The sequence below is a fragment of the Mastigoproctus giganteus genome, chromosome 10 (assembly GCF_048544385.1).
Source record: "Mastigoproctus giganteus isolate SK-2022 chromosome 10, ASM4854438v1, whole genome shotgun sequence".
Classification (NCBI taxonomy): domain Eukaryota; kingdom Metazoa; phylum Arthropoda; class Arachnida; order Uropygi; family Thelyphonidae; genus Mastigoproctus; species Mastigoproctus giganteus.
In genome coordinates, this window is record NC_143584.1 from 201,073,696 (window position 1) to 201,099,535 (window position 25,840).

The 25,840-nt window shown below is 37.1% G+C and overlaps 1 protein-coding gene across 1 annotated transcript in view; it reads left to right on the forward strand.

The window, feature by feature from the left end:
* The window catches only part of LOC150079780 (putative bifunctional dTTP/UTP pyrophosphatase/methyltransferase protein), a 56,859-nt gene that overhangs the window by 18,737 nt on the left and 12,282 nt on the right, over nt 1-25,840 (forward strand). The window contains exons 2-4 of the mRNA XM_090382849.1: nt 6,761-6,873; nt 11,146-11,283; nt 24,753-24,856. Of these exons, the coding sequence (XP_090238975.1) occupies nt 6,784-6,873; nt 11,146-11,283; nt 24,753-24,856 (332 nt within the window). The 5' untranslated portion in view covers nt 6,761-6,783. The remainder of the gene's footprint in view (nt 1-6,760; nt 6,874-11,145; nt 11,284-24,752; nt 24,857-25,840) is intronic.

A 25,840-nucleotide genomic window follows, 5' to 3' on the forward strand; every position in this document is an offset into this window, starting at 1 on the left:
AAGCAACGAAGAGTGTCCTTATACAAAGACTTCATCCAGACAATTCTAATTTCCTTAACTGTATTGTCACTGGAGATGAGTGTTGGGTGTTTCAATACAACCCAGAGATGAAGCATCAGAGCATGCATTGAACCTCAAAATCATCGCCAAGGCCCAAAAGTTTTGATTACAGAAAGCCCAGGATGAAGATGATACTGATCATGTTTTTCAACAAATAGGGTATGGCACAATGAAGTTGTACCTGAATAGGAGAGTCAGTGCTGCATTCTATGCACAGGTTTTTCAAAGACTATTAAACCTAATTTCCCAGCTGAAGCCGTAATTTCTACAGAAATGCAGCTGGTTTTTGTTGCACAATAAAGCTACTGGCCATTTTGCATTTGTTGTGAAGACATATATGAGGAAACATGGCATCGTAAAGTTCAACCATCCACCCTACTCTTCCAGTCTGGCACCAGCAGACTTCCTTTTTCTCAAGGTGGAAACTGCTCTTGATGAAAGAAATTTCAAGATGTTGAGAACTTAAAAAGAAAAATGTAACTGTTGAACTGAACGTCATCTCTTTGGATGCCTTTGCCGACTCTTTTCAGAAACTTTTAGAATGGTGCAATAAGTACATTTAATCAGATGATTAATACATTGAATAAAAATAAAACCATTTTTGAGCTCCTTCACTTTGTGTTCTTTTTATTGCACCACTCTGGGAATTTTATTGCCACACATCATATGTATTGAATTTTGATATATACACAGCCCTACCATTGATATTCAGACACCTGCATATATACAGATAACCTTTATTTAAAAGAATGCTAATAATGTGCGCCGAAACTTTTAGCCTTTATGACAGCCTATAATCTCTGGGCCCGCCAGTTTTTTATAAATGTTCTCTGATACTTTCTGCCATTCGACTTTCAAAGCAGTGACTAGTTCAAATTTGTTTTTTTGGTTGTGATAATCCTTAGAGATTATCACAACCTTATGTTGGAACTTTATAGTCAGATACCTTCATGGTATTGCATTGTGACATGGACACATTACATTGAGAATAAATTGACCCTCTATGAGGGAATCTAAGATAATTGTACATAGACATTGTTCAGTAGCACAGCATTGCAAATAGCTTGTGAGGTCTCTAGGAAAGCTGGATGGTACTGCATAATACAATAAAAAATAAAATAATAAAAAATAAAAACAATAAATATATATACAGTGGCAGACAAAAAAAAAAACTGCATCACTTGTGAATTTTGCAAATAATGTGTGTTGCTCTGCATTGTCAGTTGTAGAAATGTTCGAAATTAGCATTAGTAGAGGCATATGATGCAAGAAAGCAAACTTATACAGCATCAGCCAAAAAAATAAAATAAAACCGCTCCCATTTCACCCCTCCATTCGTTCCAGCTCAGCCTTAAATTTCTTTAGGCTATCAACTTCCACAACAAAGGATGGAAATCTGTTCCACCAACCAACTACCTGCTGGCTAAAAGCAAACTCCCACACATCTATCCTACATCTGTCTTTCCTCAATTTGAATTTATGCCCTCTCAAGTGATTATTCTGAGCAAGAGGAAAAATCCCATCAGCATTGAGCATGCTCAAACCATTCAAGGCTTTATACACCTTAATCAGATCACCTCGCAGGTGCCTAATCTCCAGACAATTTAAGCCTTTCTTCGTAGTAGCAACCCTTTGTTCCATTCACTAATCTTGTTGCCCTTCTCTGTACTCGTTCCAACAGCTCTACATCCTTCTTAAAATGAGGCCTCCAGGCCTGTATACAGTACTCAAGGTGTGGCCTGACCATTGCCTTATACAAGAGGATAATCACTTCCTTATCCCTGCTAGAAAAATTCCTGTATATCATTGACAAGACATTATGAGCTACCCTTGCAGACTGTCTGCACTGCTCAGAAAACTTCATATCTGCCTGCACAATTACCCCCAGTTCCTTTTCGTTCTCTACCACTGTCAGTGTAGTACCACAGAGTTGATACGTCACTCTGGGGTTACTGCTTCCCATATGTAGTACTTTACATTTGTCAATGCTAAACTTCATTTGCCACCTCCCAGCCCATCTATTCAAGTTTTCTAGATCCTGTTGCAACAGCATACTGTCATTAGTGTCATTAACAACCCAGCCAACCTTCGTATCGTCTGCAAACATGGACATTAAGTGTGATATGGATATTAAGCATCGTCAGTATCATTTATAAATACAGAAAACAACAATGGACCTAACACTGAACCCTGAGAGACTCCACTAATAACATTAGTCCATGATGAGCAGTGTCCATTGATTACCACGCTCTGTCTTCTCCCACTCAACCATCCCGTTATCCATAGCAGCAATTTGCCTCCAATGCCACACTGCTACAATTTGTTCAGCAGTCTTCCATGTGCAATAGTATCAAACGCCTTTCTAAGATCCAAATATATGATATCAAAGTTATTCCCCGCATCCAGTTCCTTTGTGACCATATCATAGTATCCAATCAAATCAGTCAGACAAGACTTCCCCTTAACAAAACCATGCTGTGTCTGAGCTATAACTGAAGTCTTGTCTAGATGATTCTGCAGTGCTTCTTTAACCAGTGCCTCCATTAATTTTCCTCGAACAGAAGTTAAACTTACAGGTTTATAATTGCTTGTGTTGACCTTTGATCCTCCTTTGTGAATTAGGGTTACATTTGCACATCTCCAGTCTGTGGGTACCTCCCCTGAGTCCAAAGAAGCTCTCGTAATTATGGCTAAGGATTTGCTTACTTCCTTTGCTGCCTTCTTTAATATAACTGGATAGATCCCATCCATCATGGGTGCCTTTTTTATGTTTATCTTCAACAATTTCTCCTCCACTTTCCTCTCAGTTATTACAAAATCATCTAGCTCACTGCCAGAGTTTAACTCACCTCTGGCATTCCCCTCCCTGAATAACTCCTCATGGGTGAATGTATCACAAGGGTTTTTAACTCTTTTGTGAGTGGGTTTCTGGACAAAGCATGTGACCCGAAATTAATTTTTTGAGGAATTTTGGAAGTTTGTAAAAATTGAAAAACTACATACATAAATACCTTTAAATTAATTTTATTTCTTAGTATTTCTTAGTTGGTATGAAAAGCCTAGCAGCTTCCAAGATTAATTCTTTGAGTGCTTCCCATTTTGAATTTGCTGTTGGTCCCACAGTATAGAATTTAAATACTGTCTCAGACCACTGCAGTTGCCTTTACAAAAGCAAAATTCCTTCCCTTTACCCCAGATGGTAGTTACCTCTTTGAGTAAATCCCACTTCATCACACTGTGACCACTGCCACCTAGTGGTTCCTAGGTGCATGAATGCATGAAGAATCACTACTGATAATCAGATCAAGAGTATTACTCCGTCTAGTTGCCTCCCATACATACTGATGTAGAAAATAATCATCCAATAAATCCACAAAAGACTTGCTAGTGTGTGAGTGACCAACCCACAAATTCCACTCAATATCTGAGCAAAAAAAGATCCCCCATTATAAGACTCTCTGATTTACTGGCCGACTCTCTTTTCCTGTACAGTTTCTTATTATACTCATCAGAGTCATTAGACCTATAGCACACTCCTACTCTCAATTTTGATCTCCCAGTGCTTATGTCACACTAAACTTACTTGACACTGCACTGTCCAGCGATGTTGATTGGCTTCACTTCCTTGGATTTTGTGTTTCTAAACTAATAACTCTTTGTTTGTTTGTTATTTGGTTTTTAGGAGCATTAGCAACTAAGGCCATATTGCTCTGGGATATGCGGTGGTCATTCTCTGACCTTTCTGCATCCTCTATATGGTAGTGACGGGCTCGAACCCCAGTCTAATCAAGAAGCATGTGCTAAGCACTGCTGCTCCTTCCCACCTGGCTACGGAGGTGCCTTAACTAATAGCATAATCCCTCCTACCTTCCTATCTTGTCTATCCTTCCTGTACACATTGTACTCCCCAAATTCCAGTTCAGCATTCCTTATATCTGTGTGACCCCACGTCTCTGATATCCCAACAATATCTGCCTTTGATGTTTTGACCAACACCTGAAATTCATCAAATTTATTTACCAAACTCCTAGAATTGGTGTACATACAAGTATACATGCACCTGTTCCTATTCTTAGCTACCCTAGCACAACCCATGTGTTTACTTGTACCGCAATGACTCCCAGCAGTCTCTGAAATACCCTGGATCTTGTTTTCCAGGTTGCTGCTCATTCCAATAGAAGCAGTGCAAGAATCACTTTCAACCCTGGCAGCGGCTATTGTTAATATATTAGTCCTTGTATCCCCCGAAGCTAGCAGTTTTCGGACTCACCTAACGCCTTGATAGCATCAGCAAATATTCTTGCACCCTTTCTCTATAAGTGTATCCCATCCCTGTAGAAGTAGTCTCTCCTGTTAACAATTACAGATCAGGTTGGAAAAAATTCTACCCCTTGAGCCTTGCACAATTTTTCCAGGGGCGAATTGATCGACGAGGTTCTCATCATATACTCCCTCCTATCGTGTCTGGGCAGAATTGCAGACACTTTCAAATTTAACCCTAATTCACGGCTTTTTTTCAACAGTGACCTGTACTTGTTAAGTAATTCTGCCGGTCTCCTACTCTTAATATCATTAGTGCCAATTTGTACAATAATATCACCTTTTGTGCTCTTAAAAGTTGATATCCACTGTACAACGTATCAACCTTTGCTCCTGGCAGACATACCCTAGTCCTGTTCCACCTATCCCTTTTAGATAGCATGTTCCCTGTTTCCCTGACAATAGAGTCACTAACAACTACTAGTTCCCGTGGGACCAATGCATTCTGACTTGGGGGTTGCCACTGTGTTGCGTGATGATAAAGTGCAGGCTCTAGCATTGATGTGGGCAGCTGAGAGCTTGATGGGCCCCTCAATTTAGGTCCTTCGAGGGCATCCACCCTGTCCTTCCAGCTCTCATATAGGCCCATAACAATGCTGAGTTGTCGCCTCATTTCGTCACACTCCTTACATTGTGCACACACAAAGATAGCCCCTTGGCAATATCATGTCCCGTACCTGATTGCTCCACAAACATCAAGCAATCAGTGCATTTTAAAAGGCTGTGATTCAGAGGGCAACTGCCCCCCCTCAGTTCTCCCCTGAGCCACAGCACTCCATTTAGCTTGAGCCTTTTGCTTTGATGCTCTGGTCTGAGTAATGATTTCGATTCAATTTCAGTGAAATTTCAGTTTCAGCACAAAAATTATGACCCTAAACTTGTATCCTAATACAGTTGTAACGCTATATATCTATATATGTTTTTTCAGTATCAAGTATTATCTTCGAGTTTCTTTATATTACTTTCATATCAATTACGTATTAATTAATTATGTTACGTTTGTAAAATCTAAGTCATTATATGTATTTAGTGAAAAAGTACAATTTAATTGACAATGAAGTTCAACAAGATTAATAAATTTTACTGATTAATTGATAATATTATATACTATACTATACTAAGCTAACGTTATCTAGTTCAGGATATAACGTTGTATCGTATAACAATGGCGGCAAATTACGAACGGTAAATCTACGAACACTTAAGTATTAATTAACTTCCAAAATCTCGCTGTCTGAAATGCATTAGTTAGATGGGATATATATCTCTGTAAATGAAATCAATAAAAAGACTCCATCTGATATACCTATTTGCCATAAATATCTTCCCAAAGGGTAAAATTCGTGCACGAATTAATGGAAATATGAGAAATCGTGCAAATGGCAATCATGACAACCAAACGTACATATTATTGCATTTATGTGTACAAACTGAAATGACAAGTTAACATAATAGTATTATGTACTGTAAATCAGCAAAATAAGTCCTCAATATTTTGTTGTTCCTCCTCAAGCTGCAATTACAGCCTTGCAACAAATTGGCATAGAGTTAATCAACTTCTGAATATACGGTTGCCTAATTTCGTACCACGAAATTAGGCAACCGTATATTCAGCTGAACTGAACCCTGAGTGACTCCACTAGTAACATTAGTCCACGATGAGTAGTGTCCATTGATTACCACTCTCTGTCTTCTCCCCCTCAACCATCCCTTATTACATCACCTTTACTACATTACTAGATCTCTTATCCAAGTAAGATTTAGCTGCTCTCCTGCAGCTAAATCTATATATATCTATATATATATAGGTTGCTCGTCATTGCATGGGACCACTGTCTCTCAACTCAGCTGTATGGCATGGTTTAGAGCAGCAATAACAAACCTTTTCTAGCCTACATCCAAAGCTGAAACAAAAATATAATAATTTTTGCATGTCATAGGAAAATGAAAAAAACTAACTAAAATTAATAAAATAGTCTTTATGATATTATATAAAAAAAAGTAACAATACTTAAGTTTTTAATGAGAACTCTTACCACATAATTTTGTGCACAATTACACTTACAGTTTGGACCAGTTGATATAGCTAACAGACCACAAAACAAATTGTCTTAAAATAAAATGTTTAAATTCTAGTTCATGTTATCACATTTTATTTTTTAAACTTCTCAAGTGTATCTGTAGAGGAGAAAAAGATGTTCTCAGCAAGATTTGGTTAATTTTGTAGATATTTCTAAATGCAGTTTTTAAAATAAGTACAATTGCTCTTTCCACCACTGTTTTATATTGAGTATCTTAATTATTTCATATTATGACAATTCTGTTTTATGTTAATATTTGTGATCTTTTGATAACAATTTAAGCTTTGAATTTCTTCTAGGTGACTGTTTTGTTGAGATTGCCATGATCCAGCCACTTTTGCATAAACTAGCTGCCCAGAGAATTGTACTTGCAAGTAGTTCTCCACGGCGTAAACAAATTCTTCAAAATGTTGTAAGTACATTCACTTGATATAAGTGTACACATTAGCAAATAAAGAAATTAAAATATTAGTAGTCATTAACATTAGTAGAGGCATATGATGCAAGAAAGCAAGCTTATGCAGCATCAGCCAAAAAAAAAAAAAAAAATCACTTCCATTTCACCCCTCCATTCGTTCAAAATACCTGTCCAGCTGAGCCTTAAATTTCTTTAGGCTATGAACTTCCACAACAAGGAATGGAAGCCTGTTCCACCAACCAACTACTTGCTGGCTAAAGGCAAATTTCCGCACATCTATCCTACATATGTCTTTCCTCAATCTGAATTTATGCCCTCCCAGGTGATTATTCTGAGCAAGAGGAAGAATCCCATCGGCATTGAGCATGCTGAAACCATTCAAGGCTTTATACACCTCTATCAGATCACCTCGCCGGTGCATCATCTCCAGACACTGTAATTTGCAAAACTTAAGCCTCTCTTCATAAGAGCAACCCTTTGTTCCATTCACTAATCTTGTTGCCCTTCTCTGTACTCGTTCCAGCAGCTCTACATCCTTCTTGAAATGAGGCCTCCAGACCTGTATACAGTACTCAAGGTGTGGCCTGACCATTGCCTTATACAAGGGAATAATCACCTCCTTATCCCTGCTAGAAAAATTCCTGTATATCATTGACAAGACACCATGAGGTACTCTTGCAGCCCGTCTGCACTGCTCAGAGAACTTCATATCTGCCTGCACAATTACCCCCAGGCCCTTTTCATTCTCTACCACTGTCAGTGTAGTACCACAGAGTTGATACGTTGCTCTGCGGTTGCTGTTTCCCACTTTACATTTGTCAATGTTAAACTTCATTTGCCACATCTGAGCCCGCATCTGCTCAACCTTTCCAGATCCTGTCGCAGCAGCCTAGCGTCAGTAGTGTCCTTAACAACCCTGTCAACTTTTGTATCGTCTGGAAACTTGGACATTAAGCTTGATATACCATCATCAATATCATTTATAAATACAGAAAACAATAATGGGCCCAACTCAACTGAACCCTGAGGGACTCCACTAGTAACATTAGTCCACGATGAGCAGTGTCCATTGGTTACCACTCTCTGTCTTCTTCCCCTCAACCATCCCTTTATCCAATTACATCACTACATTACCAGACCTCTTATCCAGCATCCAAGAATCTAGCAGAACCAGAGAAATGACTACATTCAAAGCTGGTGGCACCCTGGTAGCAGGTCATAATTAGCATGCCAATTGCTCTAGTTTCCTGATGTGAAGTAACAGTTTTTGATAGAAATCATTTTTGTATCAGTTTTTGCTTATAATTTATTTATGTCATGGGAAAGTATTTGTTAATATTCAAAATTCTGTGTAGCATATTTGTTTGTGAGAGAAAGTTGCAGGACTTCTACCACAAACAAAAAGTTGCAGGACTTTGTTTGTGGACTGTTAACACTTTCAGCATTATTTTAATGATTCAAATTATGTATGTCTGTATTTTTCTTCTTTTTTTTAATCTTATTGTAAATGAAGCCACCAGTAAAGGTGATGAAATCATTCAGGTTTCTTTTCATTATGGTTGAAGTACCAATCTCATTGCATTAGTTTTGTATTTTTATTATGCTATAATTAATTATTATGCTTCAGTTGTTTGTACTTGTGGCACAAGTGCTGTTAGCTAATTTTATAATTCCTAATATACATTTTTGGCCTCATTTTCCCATTGAATATTCTGTATGAACCTCTACTGGGAATGTAACTGGAGTTTGTAATATTAAATCCTGGGTTCCACAAATTTGTTTCATATATAGGCACTATATGGCAGAATTAAAATAAAAAATCATGAGTGCACTGGAAAAAATTAAAAGGAGCCATTTTCATATCCTCTCAGCCATTCTCTGACAATTGCAGTTTATGACCTCATAGTAACTTTTTTCATAACAGCCAATACCTATGCCCAATTAACAGCATATGCAATTTTTGTTACAAATGTACAGATTTCATTGTGCAAACTATGTTAGTGACCATGTATGCTACCCCAACTAGCCCTAATAATAAATCATTCCATTCTGTTTTATGTATTGCATTTTTTTAAAAATTCATTATCAAATATTGGGTAAAAATCATTGGAATTTGACATGAGTATTAGTATTAGTAACGGCCACATGGTGCAAGAAAGCCTATGGCTTATGCTGCACACCAGCCAAAAAAAAAAATCCGAACAAAACAATGATGAAAACAAAAAAAAAAAAAAAAAAATGAAATAAATAACTAAATAATAATAATTAATAAAAAAAAAAAAAAAAAAAGGAAATTAAACCTATCATCCTGTACGCTTCCCTTACCCGAAAGTACTATCCAGATGACCTTTTGAATTTCCCCAAACTGTCTGCCTCTACCACCCATGAAGGCAACTTTTTCCAGTAATTTATAACTCGCTGGCTAAAATAAAACTTCCTGCAGTTCAATCTAAACATTTACCCCCGTAACTTGAATTTATGTCCCCTAGTTCTAGCATGATTTATAATCTTGAAAATTTTGTCCTTATTCATTTTACTGATGCCTCTCAGAGCCTTAAACACCTCAATCAAATCTTCTCTAAGGTGTCTAGTTTCCAAACTCTGCAACCCACATATTCGAAGTCTTTCTTCATAAGGACGCCCTTTTGCCGATCTCACTCTTTCAAGAAGCTCGATGTCTTTCTTTAGGTGCGGTCTCCATACTTAAACACAGTATTCCAAGTGTGGTCTAACATAAGCCTTATATAATGGGATTATCACGTCCCTATCTCTACTTGCAAAAGTTTGATAGATCATCGATAGGACACCATGGGCCTTCCTTGCAACCTGTTTACAATGCTCAGAGAATTTCATGTCTGACCGTATTGTAACACCCAAGTCCCTTTCCTCCAAGTGAATAAGTTTTTTTGGGATTACTGTTTTCCAGGTGTAATACCTTGCACTTTGTTGGATTAAAGCACAGCTGCCATTTTTCTGACCATTCCTGAAGTCTATCTAGGTCTCTCTGAAGAAGCTCAGCTTGACAGTGATCATTAACTACTCTACCAATTTTAACATCATCTGCAAATTTAGACATCACGCCCTCTATCTCTTCATCAATGTCGTTTATGAAAATTAAAAACAACTGTGGTCCTAATACTGATCCTTGGGGAACCCTACTTCTTACATCAACCCAATCTGAGGAATAGCCATTTATCACAACCCTCTGCCTCCTGCCCTGAAGCCATCCTTCTATCCATCTAAGGATTTTCCCAGTGATTCCAACCTGTTCCAGCTTATAAAGCAACCGCTCATGTGGGACTGAGTCGAAAGCTTTGCTGAAATCTAAATAAACAATGTCGAAATTATTCCCTAAATCCAGCTCGTGAGTGACCCTTTCAAAATAGCGAACCAGATTTGTTAAACATGATTTTCCCTTTACAAAACCATGCTGAGTATCCTTGAGAATTTCAATTCGATCCAAATGATCCTGAATTCCACCCTTGATCATTGCCTCCATGATTTTCCCTACTACTGAAGTCAGACTGACAGGTCGATAATTTCCAACTTCACTTTTAGAGCCACCCTTATGTATGGGTAGGTGAACAGTACACTTCTTAATGATATTCTTTCACTTCAAGCAGACATATCCACAAATATTATGAAAACAGACACATAACAAATAAAATGAATTGATTAATAGAATATACTTCTCTGACTTATCTGAGTATTTTTGTTTTGTAGGTTAGCCTGCAACCATACTCTTTTTCAGCAGTTCTAAAGGCAGAAAATCCAAATGTGCTGAAGGACTACTAAAATTCATATTGAATCACTGTAATAGATATTTTAATTAATTAATTATTTTTTCATTGCATTTTATGTCACTTCTTACACTGGTGAGAACATTTTCCAATTATGGCTACCACAAAATCTAGTCTAGCCTTTCCCCAGTGTAACAACATAGATAGAAAAACTCATTGGTCACTTTCTCTGCATATTCAAATATTCATTCAAGTAGCTTTGTGCACCATGTCTTTTAGTCCAGCTTGCTTTTTAAACAAATTAACTTTTTTCCAGTTTGTTCCTTCGTGCATCTAATTGCATCTCAAAATTTTGGAATATGACAGTTTCAGTGGTAAGAAGTAACACATGCTATTATTTATTAATATTGGTGTATTTTGTGTGTTTTTTTTTTTTTATTTTTTTCCCCCAAAATTCCTGTAAGAGTGGTAATGTTATTATTGAAATTCTTCTAATTCTCAGCATTTTTTCTTGCCTGTTATTCAGGGTTTTCCATTTGAAGTAATATCCTCAACATATGAAGAAGATTTGGACAAAAGTAGCTTTATCAAACCATATGACTATGTAAAAGAAACTGCCAAACAGAAAGCTCTGGAAGTAGCAAGAAGACTTCAGAATGACTCAGTGAGTAGTTAGGTTTTTTTTTTATTTTTTTATTTACAATAAGATATGTTCATGTATCTAGCTAATCTAGTTGTAAATGATGTTCTGTTGTGAAGTGCATTATATGCTGTTCTGCTTTCCTGATTGTAAATGTGATTATTAGCTTAGAAACAGATTATTAGCAACCATTGTATTTGGCTATTATTTTCAGTTTTTTTTTTTTTTTTACAGTGGCAGCAAAATTTTCTTTGGTAATTTCTTTTAGTGTATAGTATGAAGCATGTTAAATTCCATGTCTTTATTTAATGATATGCAATTTTCTCAATAAGAACTATTTTGCACATAATGTGGAATGCATCTGCTATTATGATTTTTTCATGAAAATTAGTGAACAAATATTTTGGAACAAATATATATTAATTCTGTCTTACACTAACCAAATTATATTTAAAACCTGTAATATTAATTTATCATTTGCATAAATTGTATGAATAAAATCAAATAAAGATATACCATGAAATTAAAATTTTAAAAATGCAGTTTTAAAAATAAAATACAGTAGAACTCGGATAAGAAGTTTTCCAAGGGACTGGAGGCTTAGAACTTCTTATGCAGGAAAACTTCTTAAAAGGGAAAATGACCTAAGGGTATGAAATATTAACTACACAAATAAAGATGAAAAGATACACATACATAAGTTAAAGATCATTTTTAAGTACTATTTCATAATTTATAAATACTGTACTTTACTCTGCCTACAGGAAACATTTTTAAACTGGATTTCTAATTGCTTAACATTCTGTTCATTAAACTCATTACCAAATACCAAGTTGGAGGGATGAGCTCCTTTGGAGTTTCAACATACCTTAAAAGCTTACAATTAAAATAAAACACAGCAATAATCCACTAAGTAATTCAGAACTGTTCACAACCATCACAACTTAATGGTAAATACTTCACATGGTTGATGCTATCCAATTATGGATATGTAAACAATTGGAATATGTCACTTCCATTATATCAAAATGTTTATACTAAAAAGCTTTTAGCGCTGAAAGCCTCAGACTATGGAAAAGTCACTAATTGAACAAGTCAGTGCTAAGCATCATTTTAGTTCATAGAAAATCACCGAAGTAGGTGAATTAGTATCGTTTTTGCTATACAGTATCTCATATTGTGATTGCCTTCACAGTGAATTGCCCTGATATTGAACTATCTTGAATAAGCAATGCTTCGACATCGGATCCACGAACAGGCAACACTTCAGCAGTAGATTCTTGGCGAGAATAAGTAACATTAGTATTCTCCATTGGCGAAGATTTGCTTATTGGACATAGTGCAATATCAGGGCAGTTCGTTGTGAAGGCAATCACGATATGAGATACTGTATATCAAAAACGCTGCCATTTCACCTACTTCGGTGATTTACTACGAACTAAAATGATGCTTGGTACTAACTTTTTCTATTACCAAAATGTTTATATTGTTTATATTTTTTTAATATTAAAAATAAAGAATTTCTATATTTACAAAATGTATTATGTGGGAAAACGCCATTATAATAATGTACTGTGTATTTTTTATCATGAACTTTGTATGTGGGAAAACTTTTTACCTGGGATACTTCTTATGCGGGAAAATAATACATTATAATATATATAGTTGAAATTGAGACTTAAGAAACTAAACCTAGTACAAAGGAAAACTTCTTTTGTGGAAATTTCTTATCCAGGTTCTACTGTATATGAAATAAAAATTATAAAACTCTGCCCAACTTAAAAGTGCGATATGCATAGCAAAATTATAAAAATGTATGGAATAAAATATGTGGTGGTTTTCAACAATAGATTTGCCAACAATGTGTTGTTGACGATGAGATCTCACGTTTCTGCATGATTGAAGTTCAGATCGTTGTTGTCATCATCATATTCCGATGTTGTACTTACTGCTCCCCCTTCCTCCCCTTTTTCAGCCTTCTGGGTTTTGTCACATTGCAGTATTACTGATTCAACAACTGCGTGAATGCATGGACCTCTGTCTCTGTTTATCAACAAATGTTTTTCAAATTGCATATGCATGACTTCTAATCACCATCCGCATTGCTGGTCACTCTCATATCCAGTGGGGCCGCCTCCGTAGCCAGGTGGGAAGAAGCAGCAGTGCGTAGCACACGCTTCTTGATTAGACCGGGGTTCGAGCCCGTCACCACCAAATACGGAGGATGCGGAAAGGTCAGGAAATGACCACCGCATATCCCGGAGCAATATGGCCTTAGTTGCTAATGCTCCTAAAAACCAAATAACATAACATATCCAGTGCTGGTTGCCAGATGTCGGTTTATATGTCAGTGTGTTTTTTTTGCCAGACATGTTTGGCTACTACTAAAATTGCATTACTTATAGCACCTGTGTGGTTCTCAGTCAGTCCTTAAGTAGTCTCTTAGCCTTGCTGATGTAGCTCACATTGCATTCTGCACAGTTAATTTTATAGGTGGTACCACTCCTGAATGTTTTTGGAGTGGGAGGTTTAATTGAGGGATATATATATAGCCTGTAACTTTCTACCCTGTCTACATTGAATGTTATATTACATATCCTGCTATTTTCTACAAGACATTAGCATTAGCAGAGGCATTTGATGCAAGAAAGCAAGCTTATGCAGCATCAGCCAAAAAAAAAAAAAAAAACCCACTTCCACTTCACCCCTCTGTTCGTTCAAAATACCTGTCCAGCTGAGCCTTAAACTTATTTAGGCTATCAACCTCCACCACAAGGGATGGAAGTCTGTTCCACCAACCAACCACCCGCTGGCTAAAGGCAAATTTCCGCACGTCTATCCTACATCTGTCTTTCCTCAATTTGAATTTATGCCCTCTCAGGTGATTTTTCTGAGCTAGAGGAAGAATCCCATCAGCATTGAGCATGCTTAAACCATTCAAGGCTTTATACACCTCTATCAGATCACCTCGCTGGTGCCTAGTCTCCAGACACTGTAATTTGCAAAACTTAAGCCTTTCTTCGTAAGAGCACCCCTTTGTTCCATTCACTAATCTTGTTGCTCTTCTCTGTACTCGTTCCAGCAGCTCTACATCCTTCTTGAAATGAGTCCTCCAGACCTGTATACAGTACTCTAGGTGTGGCCTGACCATTGCCTTATACAATGGAATAATCACCTCCTTATCCCTGCTGGAAAAATTCCTGTATATCATTGACAATACTCCATGAGCTACTCTTGCAGCCCGTCTGCACTGCTCAGAGAACTTCATATCTGCCTGCACAACCACCCCCAAGTCCCTTTCATTCTCTAATAAGACGACAGAATTAAATGGAATGTGAGCCACACCAGGATTAGCTGGACATCCTTGTGGTTTGTGTCTCTGGTTAGCCAAGACCTCATATTTGTCAAGGAGCCGATTTGGGAAACCACATACATACAGAGCACTCATTCTCCTGTTTACTTCTAATATTCTGTCATTTCCTTTGCATATGCAATGCCAGTGTGACCAGGTCCTAGCCATCAAAGCTCAAGCTGTACTATTCTCATGGGCTGGAGAACATGCAGAATAATCAGTGAACTGACCAGCACATAGATTTTCCATAAACCATATTGTATAATTGGATATTCTCTGTGTGTATCATAACATCTAAATTGGAAGAGTCTAGTCGCATTCTGTTTCTGATATAAATTTAATAAATGAGAAAGTTGATTCAGGTAAACCAGAATATCATCCTTATTGTCTTTTGGAATTATAGTAAATATATTTGAAGTGAATTTGAAGTGCTAATCAAGGCATCAAAGGCAGATATTGTTGGGATATCAGAGATATGCTGTCACACAGATGTAAGCAGTGCAGAATTGAATTTGGGGAGTACAATGTGTATAGAAAGGTTAGACAGGGTGTTAGTTAAGCTGTTAGTTAAGAAACACATAAAATCTAAGGAAGTGCATCCAGTTGACATGGGTGGACAGTGCAATGTTGAGTCAGTTTGGTGTGACATAAGCACTGGGAAAGGGAAAATGAGAGTAGTAGTGTGTTATAGGCCTAATGACTCTGATGAATACAACGAACAATTGTGCAGAGAAATAGTGGGCCAGTAAATCAGAATGTCTTGTAATGGGGGATTTTAACTTTTCAGATATTGACTGGACTTGTGGGTTGGTCATTCACACGCTAGTAAGACGTTTCTGGATTTATTGGAGGATTGTTTTCTACAGCAACATGTTCGAGGGGCAACCAGAGGGGATAAGACTCTTGACCTCATTATCAGCAGTGATGACTCATGCATTAGGAATTTGCAGATAAAGGAACCACTAGGTGACAGTGATCACAGTCTACTGATGTGGGATTTACTTAAAGATGCAACTACCATCAAGGGTAAAAGGAAGGGTTTTTGTTTTTGTAAAGGCGACTACAGTGGTCTCAGGCAGTTTTTAAAATCTATATGGTGGGATCAAATGATGATGTTAAAAACAGTGAATTCTAAATGGAAAGCCTTCAAGGAATTAATCATGGAAGGAACTAGGCTTTTCATACCAACTAATAAATACTGTTCAAGATTTAGGCCTAAATGGTTGTCAGATGAACTAATGAGGCTTGTGGCAGAGAAGAAAAATGCGTGGGATGCATATAAATTAGCAGATGACACAGAAGCCTATGGCAGATATAAGCTAGTCTGTAATCAAGTCACAAAGGAGGTTAGGCAAGCGAAGGCTGATTATGAGAAATCCTTGACAAAAGGTGGAAAGAAAAAACAACAAAGACTTTAATTATGTAAACTCTAGAAGGAGGGGGATGAATCAGATTGGTCCACTTGATGTTGGTGCTTCAACTTGATCCTGCTCTGATAGCTGACAAACTGAATGAGTATTTTGTCTGTACATTCACACATGAGGAATTCTGTAAGGAAGGGGGGACAGAAGTTTACTAAACTCTAACAGGGAGCTAAATGATTTTGTAATAACGAAGAGCAATGTGGAGGAGAAATTATTGAAGTTAAACATAAAAACAGTACCTGGAGCAGATGGAATCTATCCAGTTATATTGAAGTAGGTGACAAGGGAAGTAAACAAACCCTTAGCCTTAATTATGAGAGCATCCTTAGAGTCAGGAGAGGTCCCCATGGACTGGAGATGTGCAAATGTATCCCCAATTCACAGAGGGGGTTCAAAGGGTGACACAAATAATTATAGACCTGTTAGTTTAACTTCTTTTCCAGGGAAAATAATGGAGTCACTGGTTAAAGAAGTAATGCGGGATCACCTAGACAAGACTGCAGTAATAGTTCAGACACAGTATGGGTTTGTTAAGGGAAAGTTTTGTGTGACTAATTTGATTGGATACTAAAATGTGGTCACAAAGGAACTGGATTCAAAAAATAATTTTGATATCATATACTTGGATTTCAGGAAACCTTTTGATATTGTTGCACATGGAAATCTGCTGTACAGATTGGAGCTGTTTGTTTGTTTGTTTGTTATTTGGTTTTTAGGAGCATTAGCAACTAAGGCCATATTGCTCCGGGATATGCGGTGGTCATTCCTTGACCTTTCCGCATCCTCCGTATTTGGTGGTGACGGGCTCGAACCCCGGTCTAATCAAGAAGCGTGTGCTACGCACTGCTGCTCCTTCCCACCTGGCTACGGAGGCGCCTCACAGATTGGAGCAGTATGGCATTAAGGGCAAGTTGCTGTAATGGATAAAGTGATGGTTGAGTGGGTGGTGGAAGAGAGTGGTAATAAGTGGACACTGCTCAACGTGGACTATTGTTATTAATGGAATCCCCCAGGGTTCAGTGCTAGGGCCATTGTTGTTTTGTGTATTTTTTAATGATATCGATGAAGGTATATCAGGCTTAATGTCCAAGTTTGCAGATGATACAAATGGTAGGGTTGTTAATGATAGTAAAGACAGTATGCTACTGCAACGGGATGTGGAAAAGTTGAGCAGATGGACTGAGAGATGGCAAACTGAAGTTTCATATTGACAAATGCAAAGTACTTCATATGGGTAGCAGTAACCCAAGAGAAACGTACCAACTGTGTGGTACTACACTCAGGGATGTGGAGAATGAAAAAACCTGGGGGTAATTGTGCAGTCGGATATGAAGTTCTGTGAGGAGTGCAGACGGGATGCCAGAGCAGGTCATGGAGTTTGGTCAATGATATATAGGAATTTTGCTAGCAGAGACGAGAAGGTGGTGATTATACCTTTGTGTAAGTTAATGGTCAGGCCACACCTTGAGTACTGTGTACAGGTCTATAGGCCTCATTTTAGAAAGGATGTAGAGTTGCTAGAACCAGTACAGAGAAGGGCAACAAGATTGGTGAGGGGAACGAAGGGGTGTACTTACCAAGAAAGGCTTAAATTCTGTAAGTTGCACCATCTGGAGACTAGGCACCTGCAAAGTGACCTGATTGAGGTGTAGAAAGCCTTGAATGGTTTGAGCAGGCTCAGTGCTGATGGGATTCTTCGGCTTGTTCAGATTAAGAACCTGAGGGGCATAGATCAAAATTGAGGAAAGACAGTTGTAGAATAGATGTGGGGAAGTTTGCCTTTAGCCAGCAGGTAGTTGATTGCTGGAATGGACTACGTCTGTTGTTGTTGAAGTTGATAGCTTAAATAAATTTAAGGCTAAACTGGACAAGCATTTGGAGTGACCGGATGAGTGAAATGGGAATGTTATGTTTGTTTTTTCGCTGATGCTCTGAAAGTAGCCAGTTTCGGGCAGAGTGAGTAGAAGACTTTTCCCAGGTTTTTGACCCATACAACATACAAATTGGATATGAACATTCACCTTCTACAGACAGGTACATGTAGTAGTAGCAGTAGTAGTGGCATGTGATGCAAGAAAGCAAGTGTATGAGCTTATGCAGCATTAGCCAAAAAAAAAAAAAAATCACACCATTCCCTCCAAATGCCTGTCCAGTTCCTCCTTGAATTTATTCAGCCTATCAACTTCCACAATGACAGATGGAAGTTTGTTCCAGCAATTAACCACCCACTGGCTAAAGGCAAATTTCCGCACATCTAATCTACATCTGTCTTTTCTTAATTTGAATTTATGCCCCCTTAGGTTCATAATCTGAACAAGTGGAAGGATCCCATCAGAATTCAGCGTGCTGAACCCATTCAAGGCCTTATACACCTCAATCAGATCACCACGCAAGTGCCTATTTCCAGCCACTGCAATTTGCAGAACTTAAGCCTCTCTTGATAAGAGGATCCCTTCATTCCCCTGACCAATCTTGTTGCCCTTCTCTGTACACGCTCAAGTAAATCTACATCCTTCCTAAAATGAGGCCTCCAGACCTGTATGCAGTACTCAAGCCATGGCCTGACCATTGCCTTATACAGAGGGATAATCACCTCCTTTTCCCTGCTAGCAAAATTCCTATATATCATTGACAAAACCCCATGACCTGCCCTGGCAGCCTGTCTGCATTGCTCAGAAAACTTCATATCTGCCTGCACAATTACTCCCAGGTCTTTTTCATTTTCTACCACCTTAAGTGTAGTACCACACAGTTGGTACGTTTCTCTGGGGTTACTTCTACCCATATGTAGTACTTTGCATTTGTCAAGGTTAAACTTCAGTTGCCACTTCTTAGCCCATCTGCCCAAATTATCTAGATCCTGTTGCAGTAGCACACTGCCATTACTGTCATTAACAACCCTGCCAACCTTTGTATCATCTGCAAACTTCGACATTAAGCCTGATATACCTTCATCAATATCATTGATAAATATAAAAAACAACAGTGGACCCAACACCGAACCCTGTGGGACTCCACTAATAACATTAGTCCAAGAAGAGCAGCACCCATTGATTACCACCCTCTGTCTTCTCCCACTTAACCATCCTTTTATTCATTGTAGCAGCTTATCCTTAATACCATTCTGCTCCAATTTGTACAATAGTCTTCCATGTGCAACAGTGTCAGAAGCTTTCCTGAAATCCAAATATATAATATCAAAATTATTTTTTGCATCCAGTTCCTTTGTAACCACATCATAATATCCTATCAAATTTGTCAGACTAGACTTTCCCTTAACAAACCCATGCTGTGTCTGAATTATTGCTGCAGTCTTGTCTAGATGATCCTGCAGTGCATCTTTAACCAGCGACTCCATTACTTTACCCAGAACAGAAGTTAAACTAACTGGTCTGTAATTACTCGTGTCACCCTTCGATCCCCCTTTGTGAATTGGGGATACATTTGCACATCTCCAGTCCGTGGGAACCTCCCCTGAGTCCAAGGATGCTCTCATAATTATGGCTAAGGGTTTGCTTAGTTGCTTTGCCGCCTCCTTTAATATAACTGGATAGATCCCATCCACCCCAGGTGCTTTTCTTACATTTAACTTCAACAGTTTCTCTTCCACTTTGCTCTCAGTTATTACAAAATCATTAAGTATCCTGCTACAATTTGATAACCTTCTGCCATTTTCAAACCTTAATAATTAATCAAACCTCAATCAAACCTCACGTGTGAATGTAGATGCAAAATACTCATTCAGTTTGTTGGCTATCTGAGCAGGATCATCAACAGTCGAACCATCGATGTCAAGTGGACCAATCAGATTCATCCCCTTCCTTTTAGAGTTTATATAAGTAACGAAATCCTTGCTGTTTTTCTTAGCATCTTTTGCCAAGTATTTCTCGTAATCTGCCTTCGCCTGCGTAACCTCCTTTGTAACTTGGTTACAGATAAACTTGTAGCTATCATAGGCTTCTGTGTCACATGTTAATTTGTATGCATCCCATGCATTTTTCTTCTCTGTTACGAGTCTCATTAGTTCATTTGACAACCATTTAGGCCTAAACCTTGAACAATATTTCTTAATAGGTATGAAACTTTTAGTAGCATCCACGATTAATTCCTTGAATGCTTCCCACTTAGAATTTACTGTTGGTAACATCATCAGTTGATTCCACTGTACAGAATTTAAAAACTGTCGGAGACCACTGTACTCGCCTTTACGGAAGCAAAAACCCTTTCCTTTACCCCTGATGTTAATTAAATCTTTAAGTAAATCCCATGTCAGTACACTGTGATCACTGCCACCTAGTAGTTCTTTTATCTGCAAATTCCTAATACATGAATGATCACTGCTGATAACCAGATCAAGAGTATTACTTTCTCTGGTTGCCTCTCGAACACGCTGCTGCAGAAAACAATCATCCAGTAAATCCGCAAATGTCTGACTAGTGTGTGAGTTCCCAACGCACAAGTTCCAGTCAATATCTGGGAAGTTGAAATCCCCCATTATAAGACATTCCGATTTACTAGCCCACTCAATTTCTCTGTACAATTGTTCATTGTACTCATTCGAGTCATTAGGCCTATAACACACTCCTACTCTTATTTTTGCCTTCGCAGTGCTTATGTCACACCAAACTGACTCAAAAGTGCACTGTTCATCTATATCAACTGGATGCACTTCTTTTGATTTTATGTTTTTCTTAATTAACAGCATAACACCTCCTCCCTTCCTATCCTGTCTATCCTTTCTGAACACATTGTACTCCCCAAATTCCACTTCGGCATTCCTTATATCAGTGTGACACCATGTCTCTGATATCCCAACAATATTCGCCTTTGATGTCTTGACCAACACTTCAAATTCATCAAATTTATTTACTGTACTTCTAGCATTGGTATACATGCAAGCATACATGCTCCGACTCCTATTCTTTGTTACCCTAACACATCCCATATACCCACCCGTTCCACGATGACCGCTACCCATTACGTCCCTGAAACCCCCAAAACCCCATGCTCCAGGTCGCTACTTATTCTAATAGAAGTTGTGCAAGAATCACCTTCACCTCTGCCTACGGCTACTGTTAAAACTATCAGTCTGAACTATCAGTATCTTGTATCCCCCCAAGCTATCAGTTTTCCGACCCACCCAACACTGCCTCGATAGCATCAGCAAATATTCTTGCACCCTTTCTATTTAAGTGTATCCCATCCCTGTAGAAGCAGTCTCTCCTGTTAACAAGTACAGTCCAGGCTGAAAAAAATTCTATCTCTTGAGCCTTGCACAATCTTTCCAGGGCCGAATTGATCGACAAGGCTCTCATCATATACTCCCTCCTATCGTGTCTGGGCAGAATTGCAGACACTTTCAAATTCAACCCTAATTCACGGCTTTTTTTCATTAGTGACCTGTACTTGTTAAGTAATTCTGGCGGTCTCCTACTCTTGATATCATTAGTGCCAACGTGTACAACTATGTCACCTTTTGTGCCCTTAAAAGATGATATCTGCTCTACAACGTCATCAATCTTTGCCCCTGGCAGACATACCCTGGTCCTGTTCCACCTATCCTTTTTACAAAGGATGTGTGTGGATATGAGAAAGAAGCAAGTGCCACTAAAATAATAATTTGAATTAGGGGCTATTAGAGGTCTAAAATAAATATTTGAATTAGGTGTCACTTAAAGGTCTGGTCACCTCCTTCGATATATGTAAATGTGAAAAAAAAAATAAAATCTTCATCACCCCCCCCCTCCTCTCACCCTTAGCCCTCTGTCTGTTGTAGCCTCTTATATGTTGCATATTTAAAAAATTCTCTTGAGTATAGCATATTAAATATGCTATGCTCAAGGGAACATAATTTTCATAGGAAAATTATTTTCATTTAAAAAATTTTTAGAATGCTTCTGCTAATCAAGAAATTCCTGTATTATTAATTTATATTCCCTTCTCTATTAAACCAACAAAATATAATTGTCTGCTTATAAATGAAAAAATACATTCTAAGAGATGAAAAAATTTACTTTAGATAACATTACATCTATTCAAAATTACATCTACAGCCATTCAAATAAGCCCATTGAATAGACAGAAAATTTTCTCAAGTTAACAGAGTGATCTTTCATGTCATGCATGTCATATATTTGTTGATTTTCTCAGGTTCTGAAAGTACCCATTAAGAGGCTCATTGGTACACTACAAAAAAAAAAAAATTGAAGTTAGGTTATGTAGGAAATTCGTGTTTTTTTTTTTTTTTTGTTTTTATGAATGATTTATATATCAGCACTTTACAAAATTTTTGGCTGCAGAACTCTTATAAACTACCTAAAATTATCCATAATAAACAAAAATATTTCAGTTACTGGTTTATTTTTCTGCATTAAACTTTAGATTGATTATTCATTTCCCTTTATATTGTAATAAATTTTTCCATATCTGGCTCCATGGGAATTTAGAGTGACCAGATAATCAAAAATTCTTAATATATGAATAACCTATGGTATTTACACTAAAACTGTCAAGTTGGTGCAATAACCATCAAATAAATTAACAACCAAAGCCTCAAAATATAGTAACTTAAAAATCATAAAAACACTGATTTATTGCATTTCAATTGACAATAATCTAGGTCCTAGATTCTAGGGTCAAAGTTCTTTCAGAACATTTTTAATGTAAATCAGTGGTTTACAGCCTGCATTCTGTGGAACCCTGGGATTTCACAAATATTACAATTTTTTTTATTAATTATTTATTATTTAATTAAAGAATTGCTGAGGTGGAAAAAGATGAAGAGGCAATTAGAAGAAGAAGAAGAACTCTTTATTGCATACAAAATGCACATGCCGTACACAATACCCCAATACCCTTCACGGCTAAAAGCCAGGGGTTTTTGGTTACACAATGAAGTTACACAATTACTATTGTGTAACTAAGTGCTTTTAATACTTATGTGCTGTTCCATGTTTTGAATCATATTTCAAATGAAATATGATTCAAAATGAACATGTAGTAAATCAGGGAAATGTAGTGATCAAGTACATATTATATGTTCAGTTAAAAATGAATCACAAAAATTTCTCATGCTCGCCAAGTAACAAAAGCAAAGTGAAATTTTCAATGTTCAGCTTTCTCTGTCATTGTATAATAAATTATTGTTATTATTAGCCATATGGTGCAAGGAAGCCTGAGGCTTATGCTGCACCAGCCAAAAAAAAATAATAATAATTCCCGAGTTACCCTGAGAATAGAAAGGAATCACCAAGAAAGAGAAGAATGATGATATCGAGCTCAGGAACCTGGGTTTGGCAAGCCCATACTCACGAGATATGAGCCTCTGGGGTTAATTTTTATTTTTGTCATATAGTTCACTGTTATTGCATTCTAAATTATTTGTTATAATATTATTATGATATAACAAAACTTTTTGTTTAACATTATTATGATAGTTCTCTTGAATTTATAACTACATGAAGTTAAAGCTAAACGTGCATTCAAGTTAATACAGTGATCTCTCAATTTATGAATGTTCAATCTTATAAATAGGAATTTTTGACACCACAAATTCAGTTTAGGAACTTAGATCTTGCATACTTTGCTCAACTTCAAAAATGCATAATACATTACTTTATGACTATTTTCAAGCAAAACTAATGAGAATGAAATACTTTCTTCAGCACAGCATTTCCATATCTAATGTATATTATATCTACATATATAATTCAGTATAGTACAGTACAGTGTTATTTTATAAAATTGGTATTGCAGCTGCAGTATTTTCTTTATATGCTTGTTAATCTAGGGCTGGCTTGAATTTCTTAACAGATGAGACCAAGGGCATGAAAATTTATGGGGCTACAAATAATAATGATAAGTTAAACATTTATTTAGTATTATTTAATAGTGTATGCACACTCATTGTAATGTGAGGTCACAAAAACTGCATGGGCAAGGGTTTCACTTGTTGAATAATTCTGCTGACTGTCTGGCACTTCCTGAAATATCAGGAAAAATTCTTTTCCTGATATTTCTTAAGCAGCACAGTACATCATTATTACAAGTGGAAAATTTCAGAAAAAAAAAGTTAAATAAATGCAATATAAACTCTCACATCCTGTAACCTTGGGTTTAGGCTGTTGCCATATTTCACGATGAAATGTTGTCAACTCTTGTTCTGCCTTATCTGTCATAGTGTAACATAATACTTTACTGCACTTTGTTTTTTTACTGTGATTGTGTTGCTTTACTGTATTTATAAAATAAAGTGCAGTGTATTCACTAAATAACAAATATCTTTAATAATAAAGATGGGGCATAATGAGCAGTGCTGCTTTCCTTATTTGGTCATTCTAATATTAACCATACTAACAAAAATATATGAAAACATTTTTATCCCATATATCTTTGCACATAAGACCATTATGGGAATCACAATAGGAATATATTTTCACATATATTCCTATTGTGATTTATGAGAAAATCACTCCTGATTGGCACACTATGGACTCCTGAAATGTGACTCCTGTGCATCAGTAGCCACAGATGCTGATGCACCTAATAAATCCCCAAAAAAACAAACAAACAAATACTCCTGATTTACGGACTGTTTCTTAGGAATGTGTGGTGTTTGTACATTGGGAAATTATTATATTTTTAAATTTAATAAAAATTAATGTTATAAATATAGAGTGTCCTAATTTCTTTAATTTTTCTATTATTATGAATGAAAGAAACCAGCAGATCTCATCATTGGAGCTGATACAGTTGTTACTTTAGATAATATTATATTTGGAAAACCCAAAAATCAAGATGATGCTTTTCAGATGCTGTCCAGGTAATGACTCAGAATCTTCTCTTTTGTGTGTATATATCTCTCTCTCTATACATTAAAAAAGTTTTCCTCCTATTGCCATCTCAGCTATAGATAAAGTTAACCTGCTAGCATCTTACTTTTCTTCTAACTGTTGTATTGGATGATTTTTATAAACTGCCTTTTACCATTCCTGGTACACTCCATTCAGTGCCTTCTTTGGTCTTCATCAAAAGGATATCAGAAGAATTTTAATGCCAAGAAAGCTCCAGGTCCTGATGGTATTTCTTCACTTGTTCTCAAAACCTGTGCACCTGAGCTTACCCTATTCTATCTCCCTTTTGCACTTTCTTATTTCACTGGCATTTTTCCTTCTGCCTGGAAATTTGCTTATATCCAGCCAATTTGTGAAAAGGGTGAAAATCAATTGTTCCATTGCACTCACTTTTTCTCTTTCAAAAGTAATGGAGAAATCCAGTAACCACCAACTCGTAAACCATCTATAAACCTTCTATCTGATCAATGATTGCCAACATGGATTCCATCAGTGTCGATCCACTGGTGATATTCTGGCTTGTGTTGCCCATCTGTTGACAAATTCAGTAGAAAAGTTTGGTGAAACTCCAGCAGTTGCTCTTGACATTTCAAAGGCCTTTGATCGTGTTTAGCACAAAGGTCTTTTAAATAAGCTTCCATCTTATTGGAAACTGTTTGCTAACGGATTGCTAACTGTTTTTTGCAATTAGGTATGTAGTTTTCTCACTCCCTCACCACTCATTGCAGGTGATGGTATATGGCTCTTTGTCTTCTAACTTCTCTGCTAATGTCTGTGTTTTCCAAGGTTCAGTTCTTTCCCCCACTCTTTTTCTCTTGTATATTAATGATCTTCTTCCATTGACTGGAAATCCTATCCATAGTTTTTCTGTTGATAACATATTGGATTCCACCCTCCAGTTTGAGAAACCTGCACAAACAGCTTCAACTTCTCAAATATCCACTACCATTTCA